This window comes from Tachypleus tridentatus, chromosome 2, assembly GCF_004210375.1.
Source record: "Tachypleus tridentatus isolate NWPU-2018 chromosome 2, ASM421037v1, whole genome shotgun sequence".
NCBI lineage: Eukaryota > Metazoa > Arthropoda > Merostomata > Xiphosura > Limulidae > Tachypleus > Tachypleus tridentatus.
Genome location: NC_134826.1, coordinates 51,638,028 through 51,647,292, shown reverse-complemented (window position 1 = coordinate 51,647,292; position 9,265 = coordinate 51,638,028). Strand labels below are relative to the sequence as shown.

General features: G+C 33.5%; 1 protein-coding gene across 1 annotated transcript in view; it reads right to left on the bottom strand.

Moving 5' to 3' along the window:
• The window catches only part of LOC143243793 (glucose transporter type 1-like), a 147,974-nt gene that overhangs the window by 9,260 nt on the left and 129,449 nt on the right, over window positions 1-9,265 (bottom strand). The window contains exons 7-12 of the mRNA XM_076487457.1: window positions 8,825-8,949; window positions 7,330-7,398; window positions 6,110-6,211; window positions 1,881-1,988; window positions 1,382-1,470; window positions 831-929 (exon numbers count right to left, since the gene is read on the bottom strand). Of these exons, the coding sequence (XP_076343572.1) occupies window positions 831-929; window positions 1,382-1,470; window positions 1,881-1,988; window positions 6,110-6,211; window positions 7,330-7,398; window positions 8,825-8,949 (592 nt within the window). The remainder of the gene's footprint in view (window positions 1-830; window positions 930-1,381; window positions 1,471-1,880; window positions 1,989-6,109; window positions 6,212-7,329; window positions 7,399-8,824; window positions 8,950-9,265) is intronic.

Genomic DNA, 9,265 nt, shown 5'->3' with positions numbered 1-9,265 from the left:
GCCTAAATAAACCATGGAAACCTTTTTGTTGGCTTGCCAATCGAATAGTACTATTTTTAGGTATCGTTTCTGTGTTCATGATTTCCCCCCAAGTGGCACAGCAGCATGTTTGCGGAATCATATTGCTAGAAACCAGGTTGCGATACCCGTGGTGGGTAGCACACAGATATCCCTTTGTGTATCTTTGTACTTAATTTCAAATAATCAATCAATTAACTGTTCTTAATTTACTAACATATATTAAACATAAATTTGTTTTGTAGTAATATGGACGTATTTAAGTAAGGAATTCAAAGAAATAACTTTTTCCACTGTATTTTTCATAATGTGTGTAATAGAGGGTTACATGGACAAAATGGTGTATCCTGCTTACTGTTTATTTTGTTTGTTTGATTTAAATTTTGAGCAAAGATACACGAGAATTATCTGCGATAGCCATTCATAATTTAGCAATGTAAGACTAGAGGGATGGCAGCTAGTCATCAACACCCACCGCCAACTCTTGTATTACTCTTTTATCAGCGAATAGTGGGATTGACTGTAACATTATAACTCTCCTACAACTGAAAGGGCGAGCATGTTTGGTATGATAGGGATTCGAACCCGTGACCCTCAGGTTACGAGTCAAGCATCCTAACCACCTGGTTATACCGGGCCCGTCTGCTTACTTTCGAATCAAGTAAACCACTAGTTTTGCAGATAATACAATAAAGATACAATACGAGAAATAAAGTATCTTGAAGAACCTCTTTTACAACGTAACTTATACAGCAAAGTGATATGATGTCATATATCACGTAGGTAGTGTTGTTTAGCAAAATTTCACTTACTGCGTTTATTCCTGATAGCTGTTGAGAAAGGTGCGTGACAACACTGATGATTAACGGTAGTTGGAGTGTTTTATTCTGAATTAACTCCATCACTGTGATCTACACAGAAAGATAATTATTAAAATACGTTTCTATGGTGTTATGGTTAGTTTTTAATTCTTACACATTTTAACAAATAGTGTAAGAAGGAAAAATACTTTATACAATAAGTATAATAACTCGAACAGCTTGAGTCACGGTTCCCTGAAGATCTGTACCACCAATATACTGTTTTGTAAGTTTCTAATCCAATTAAATGATCCATCTTTGTTCACGAAATACCCACCAACTCGTACCTTACCTTATTAGCAAGGTTCAGGTCCCGTTTTATATGCTTTCAAATAATTTTGTTTAGAGTAAACAACTTCACTCCAAAGTTCAAGGCAAAGTAAGTGTGTTAAGGGTAAAAAAATATCCTCTCACATCTGTAAATAAATGGCTTGCACACAGTTAGGATAATGACGGAATACGTCAATAATTAGAATTTCTTCATAAAGGGAAAACAAGCTCACCCTAACTTCGTGCTGATTGGCTCTTTCTTCTGCTTTGATTTCTTCTATATCTTCTTCAACGTTATTCGAATATCGTAAACGCTTTAAACCTGTCACAGTTTGGACAAAGTTCTTAATTATGTAATAAAGACGCGCGATAATACTGATGATTCTCTACAATCATAACTGTTTCCTTCAGAGAAGTTTATAGAAATTAGAATAAATAACAACACCAACAGAACTAAGTACCTTTCACTGAACGTTAGCCTAAACAACAATGCAGATAATACAATTTAAAATTGGCCAATGTGATGACAGTATTTAAATGTTAACAACGACGTCATATGGACAGAAAGTAGAAAATGCACTTCAACCTTTCGTTTACTAATTTTATCTTTAAAGTAAATTATGAACAAAGATCCTATCTTCACTTGCAAGAGATTTCTCTTGCTTAAAAAAGAACTACTAGGATAGAAAGGTCACATGCAATGAATTACAAACAGCATAACAAAATCCATACTTTCTCTAGCAAGAGATTCCTCTTGTTTACAAATGAACAAGTATCGGGGGCTCTCAGGACAAAGGGGTAGCAAACACAGTTGTAGAATGGCCGGAATGATTGCTATCGCTGTAAAAAAGAAAAAAAGGTAAAACTACGTATACAGACAAACATTTAGGTAAGACAATAGTTTCTCGAGAAAAATAAACGTAAAGTATTTTTGGAATTACAGATTTGAAGTATTAGAAATTAGCTATAGGAAAAATCGAAATTAATTTTCATATAGTTTGTCAGCTTGAAAATAGTCTTAAGATAGTGAGGTGCAATTGTATAACTCAAACAGTAATCTTAAAATAACGAGGTACAATAGTACAACCAAAACAAAAATGTTAAAGTAGTGAGGGACATTTCTACAATTAAATAATAAGGTGAAAATATGTGGTACACGCGCCTCAGGAACCACTAAATCACCTACAATTGTTTTCAATCACTTCATCATTAGATAATTTTGTGATGCTCATAACCTTTTAACCATTTATTAATGCCATCATAAATATTTTATTAATATTTCAAATTTTTTATGTTTAAGTTAGTAAGGTCAAGGGCATTGGCATTTCCCAGAGGTGATTACGTTCGAGTATTAATACTGAAAATAACATTTTCATAATCTCATTCGCTTGTTTTTTAAGAGTGACTCTCTCACAATAATTCTATGTTGTTAAGCATCGTTGGAGATGGCTTGACATGGCCAAGTGGGTTAAGGCGTTCGACTCCTAATCTGAGGGTCGCGGGTTCGAATCCCCGTCGAACCAAACATGCTCGCCCTTTCAACCGTGGGGGCATTATAAAGTGACGGTTAATCCCACTATTCGTTGGTAAAAGAGTAGCCCAAGAGTTAGCGGTGGGTGGTGATGACTAGTTGCTTTCCCTCTAGTCTTACACTGCTAAATTAGGGACGGCTGGCGCAGATAGCCCTCGAGTAGCTTTGCGCGAAATTCAAAACAAACAAACAAACAATCGTTAGAGAACAATCACTTTAATCTTTTACTTCCTCCTCGTGCTGTGCAACTTAAGGACATTAAAGGGACCAAAGTCCATTGAAGATGCATCACGGTACCTAACAGGTCCATCGTAGAATAACGGAATCGCTGTGGTTCAACTTACTTCACCTCCAAATCCCTGTTTTATGATTTCGTTCATGGCACCAGGAGATATTTCTTGGGTTGGAGAGTTCTCTTTACGGATCAGAAAGATGCCATCCTGGTTGGTTTGGGGTGTGCGGATATTTGACCTCCGTTGCTATTTTAATCTCACTTCTTTATAATGTTTTTTTTTTTCTGTTTCCACAGAGAACTTTGAAATTGATGTTCCTGAAAAGTTTCCTTCTGACCGTATGTCACTTAACAGTCTTGCTTTGAGGTATTTTCTTCAGAAAATTATCACCCCACCCTTCCAGCTATGGCTCAGATTTTGGAGTTATTAACAGGCGCAGTCATTGTTGTGTTGTTTTGTATATGTAAGCTTTTCTATCACTTGATCCTAGTTCGAGAACCATTCCAACATTCACAAAGAAACGGTAGTAAAGTTACACGGTTTAGACAAAGTGTGAAATGCTCTTTGAAGGTTGTTTCGATAATTGGTTCTTCTGTTAAATAAAACGTTGTTAAAATACTATAAGTACCACAAGTACTGTGAATAACTACACTGTCAAATAGACAACTCCTATTAATCATTCATCGGGTGAAACGACTAAAATTTCGCATTAATTTTGAACTAATTTTAAATTTAGTTTTAGAGCATTCTAACATCCATTTAAATACAAATTGTTAACAAAGCGTGGACATAATTTTTAATCCAGAAATGGGCATTCAACCAGGCCAAAAATACCTGAAATTTTACAGTTTCACATCATCAGATCCATTACTCAGTTTCCGACGACTGCATGGCCCATTTTTAGACATTTATCTGAAACGTCCAAAACCAGCAGTCTAAAGAGTTCAGAACCAAAAGGCTGAAGACAAAATCAGCAGTCTAAAGAGTCAACAACAAAAAGTCTAAAGATTCCAGAACCAGCAGAAAGACTGGAACTTATTTCTTGCTACAACATCCAAAATGGTTGTCAAAGTTGATCTGTTCTATTAAGGATTAGCTGTTGTTTTCCCCTGTAAACCTGGCCAAAAACTTAGATATTCAACACCAAACAATAACCCAAAACATCTGAATAAGAACAGAAACAGAAAAACAAATAAAAGTGAACTTGACAAAATGTTTTAGCAGAATCAACAATGGATGACCCTCAAGACGAGTTTGAGTAGCACCTACGTCACGATTTGACGTTTTCAAAACTACCGTAACGTTCTTCTGGAAGAAACAGAAGGAGAATTATATTTTCCTAACTCGTTTCTAGTTGTTCTCTTATTTTTGGATGCTGTCTTTGTTCTCACTTTCTCCCATAACGGTCAAATTCACATCATCTATGATTATGTCGCTTCACACATCTTTTCACTTTACAACTGGAAGTAACAGAAGGCTTAGGATCGTCCTATAATACTTAGCTAGTGTTCTACACTATATGAAAGGAAATAGAACAAAATAGTAACCCAATTTTGTTTGATAATGGAAGATACTGGTTACAATAATAGCAATAAATGTTAATTTTTTCCCAGTTGTAAAAAGGTACTTACATTTCAACTTCATAGAATGCCAGCTGTGATACACAGTAACAATTCTAGCGTAATTTTAGCAAATCCGAAAAATTTCGGATTTAACATATCCAGATTTATCACCAATCCAGGTCTGATTATACTGTAAACTTAGAGTTAAAACCGAGCAAAGGAACGATAACTTCATAAAACCACATGTTGTAACAAATAATCACTCAAATTGTGTAATATCACAATATTTTACTACAATTATGACTCGATTATAATGATTGGTTTTCTATTAAAACGAACTGTCCTTCAAACACCTGGCCATTATTCGAATATAATTAGGGCCCGGCATGGCCAAGCGTGTTAAGGCGTGCGACTCGTAATCGAGGGTCGAGGATGATTCGCATCCCCGTCGCACAAAACATGCTCGCCTTTTTAGCCGTGGGGGCGTTATAATGTGATGGTCAATCCCACTATTCGTTGGTAAAAGAGTAGCCCAAGAGTTGGCGGTGGGTGGTGATGACTAGCTGCCTTCCCTCTAGTCTTACACTGCTAAATTAGGGACGGCTAGCGCAGATTGCTCTCGAGTAGCTTTGTGCGAAATTCAAAAACAAACAATCGAATATAATTTTTAACTAATATAATCACTTAATCAGTTAGTCGGGTCATTCATGGGAAAACAAGTTAAAGTGTCAATTTTAACTAACGTGCTGAGAGAAGAAAGTATTGAAGCCAATTTTCGTAGGAGAGAGATACCTTATTTGCATAACAGTGACGTCGATCAGAAGAAAAACTGTTTAGTCACAAAACCTTCATTCACAAGGTACCATTAAATAAAAACCGATGTTAATAAAAAAAATTAGAAAAATGTATTTTGGATGGGTTATAGAAGATTGTGAATACATAGTTTTATCCTGTTTATAATACTCATTTGCTAGGCCTAAAGTGCGAAAGTAACACATACTTTATGAGAACGAGTCAATATGTTAATGTAAGCCACATTGCTGTTACTTTTTTAACCTTGAGTACTCTCATCATAATGAATACTTTTCGTATTTTGTATACTGCCAATTTCCTTTTACCTCGTGTACGTAATGTATATTTTTAAAGTTGAATATTAAAACCACTATTTAACAAGCTAAAACGGTAAGTGAACGAAACACCACATAGTTTGTATTATTTTCTTTCACGGCTATTTAAAACAATAATAATTAGCTTACAACATTTATCTTAAGGAACTACTTTTTGTGAAAATTGACTATTTTTGGGATTGTAATCCGACCTGTCAGGCCCACATCAAAGTAAAGATTATTAGAGCAAGTTAGATTCTGAATAACAAAAATGTTAGGACCTAAACTATTGTATTTTCAGATGAGGACAGGCTAAGACTTGTCCTTCATTAATAGTATAACAGAGCACAGTGACTCTTATTAATAGTATTAATGTAAAATATTTCAAAATTTTCATATCTATGTAACTAAGGGCTAGATGTGTTCTATATATCTATTAGACATTTTGTGAGAGTTAAGTATACAGCAAAATATTTTGTCTTCTCTTTTGTTCGTTAATGTTCTACTAGATTTCTTTCACGCTTCTTACCTAAGAGATAAGGCCACCCTCTTGTTGTGCCTAGCAGGAAATGAACTCCGAATATTTGAGATAACAAAAGTCCTACTGTTACAGCAAGTTGATTCACAGTCCCTGCATGAAAATAAAGAATAAAACAAGTTATCTACTGCAGTTTAGCTCAAGACTCTTCAGTAGATGTTATATCTGCTGCAAAAAAAAAAAAAAAACAGTTTAATTTCATACCTGTTATAGAAATTAAATTTATTACAAATATAATATAGCTTCAATAGTAAATAAATTACATCAAGTAGTTTTTTAAGATAAAGTGGACTAACATTTTCTAGTCTTTACAATGACATCACCTGGTCCGTAAAATATCACCTAATAGGGCAACAACGTAAAGAATATAAAGTTAAATCACCTAACTTATTAAACAGTGACGAAATTATACTGCCTAAGTTACGAAGATGTAACGAAGTGACATTATCTAATTTGTTAATATGTAGTGGAGTGACATCACCTAATTTGCTATGATGTAGTAGCTAGAGGGATTCACCTAACTTGTTAAGGCATAAGGGGATGACAACACCTAGCTGAGGTAAAGACATCCCATAATTAGTAAAAATGTACTGAAACGCTCACCACCTAAATTGTGATGCAGTCACAAGTGACTTATTGAGATATGGTGAAGTCACGTAATCGATAAAGTGTAGTAAAATATTTTAGTCTGAGAACACGTAACACGATAGCAACACCCTGTCTGTCTGTGTACCAAATAATTCTATATTTTTTACGGGTTCTAAGCTTAAAAATAAGAACAACGAAAAGTTTTTTATTATTAAAGTAGAGTTTCTTTTTTATCTAGACTTATAATAAATCAAGTAAACGATAAGACTGATGATTTTAAGAAGAGAAAGATGTATTAAAAACAAAACGTGGTTGTGAAATATAAAACATTTATGATTCGTATAAACGAAGAGCATTTTTATAGGTAAAATATTTTATAAAAACAAATATTCATAAAGACACGACAACACAGTAAGATCAACAATTTAAATAATTAACAATGAATACCTTCTTTATAATTATTTACTTACATTTTGAATACTAACAGTAAACGTTCTAATTTTCTGTCTGGCGAGAACAATATGTTTTCACTGAATTATTAATAATAGAACTAGTGAACACATATCCTGTAACTAATGTTATAAAATAACAAGAACAAAAAAAACAACAAAACGAATCCTCACCTAAACCTCCTCGCAGAGCTACAGGGGATATTTCTGAGAGGTACATTGGTATAAGGGTGGTATTCATACCTGGACATGACGAAGATGAAAAGAAAATTAATTGTTCTAGCAACTTTCGTCTATTATGTTTGTGACAAAAATGATGGAACTGGACTTGAGTCCAGGACTGCTCGTTAAACCTTCCGTAAAGTTTCAGTTTGTTCAAAGTTTGAATTTTAGAATAGATAGTAAAACAATTACAACTTTATAGCTTATTCAATAAAACAAAATGACGAAGAAGATTTTTAGTGTTCCATGATTACGAAAATATAATTACATGATTATTATTGTTTGCATTGGTGGATTAACGAGGTCATTCTAACCACCTTATTTTTCTATTATTTTGAAAAAAGTCACATTTTTAAAAACATGTCATTAAATAATACATTTTCAAAAACGTGAAATATTGTCTTAAAACTATAAAATGGGAAGTGGTTAGACCCCCTCCTAAATTGACTACTGGTTTGTTTGTTTGTTTTAAAAATGTTCTAAAGTCTGTTTGTTAGTCTTTGAGCTTAAAGCTACGTATTTGGCTATATGTGGTGTGTCAACAATAGGTATCGAACCATAAATTTTAATGTTTCAAGCATTTCGAGGTTATGATTATGTATTGACGAAACATTTATTTCAATACAGCCAAAAGTGATGTCTGGTCTTCAATGCATCTTAAAATATTTACAAAATATGTGAAGGCTCAGAAGTAATAGGATTTCTTAGTTATTGGATAATCCAATGTTTTTATTTGATAGGTAGATATAAAAATTCTTAGATACACGTTTTATTCAACAGCTGGGTACTAGGTTTATACACTTACAATACTAAAATCCAGATAGCTCATTGTATATCATTACGCTGAGAAAAAATGATAGGAAAATAGAGTTATATTAATTTGAATACCAAGGCGGTATTTATCTTTTCCCAAAAAAAGTTTTTAAGATTTTTTATTCGTAAAGAATAAAGTTAGGATAAATTTTCTTTTTCAAATTTATATATTACATCCAAGATTGAAGCTTGGTTAATTGTATACCTAGCGAAGCAAAAACTAGTATTCAAAGTTTGAGATTTTCCCATGACATCAAGATGGTTTGGTTTGTTTCAAATTTTGCGTAAAGCTAGACGGAGGCTATCTGCGCTAGCCATTCATAATACAGGAATTATAGGGTAGAGGGAAAGCAGCTAGTCAACAGCAGTCAAAGTCAAACCTTGGGCTACTCTTTTACCAATGAAAATTAGGATTGGCCGTCACATTATAAAATCTTTACGGAACGTCCTAATCTGTAGGCTATGCTACACCTAATGACAAAAATAACGTTGTGTGTTACAGAGTTTATATATGTCTGCGCTATGAAGTCAATACCATGGCGCGGTTACAAGAGTACTTCAATTTTAGGTTGGTTAAAACATTGTTTTCATTCAAAAATAAATTCAAAGAAAACATACATTTCTAAAGACTTACCACAATTAAATCCTATTATAAGTCGACCAATCAGAAGCATCTCGATACTATACGACGCTTTGCTAAGCCCCATAAATGTTCCTCCAAAAATTGCAAGTATGTTATTAAGAAGAAGACCACCTTTCCTGTTGAAATAAAATGGATATGAGTAACGTAAGATAATAACCCTCTGTTTAACAAAAATGTAAGATAATAACCCTCTGTTTAACAAAAATGTAAGATAATAATAACCCTCTGTTTAACAAAAATGTAAGATAATAATAACCCTCTGTTTAACAAAAATGTAAGATAATAATAACACCATGTTTAACAAAAAAAAAAAAGATTATAATCCTCTGTTTAACAAAAACGTAAGAGAATAACCATGTGTTTAGCCAAAACGTAAAACAGTAATCATAACTTGAACCAAAACGTAATATAATTATCTGTTTAGCCTAAATG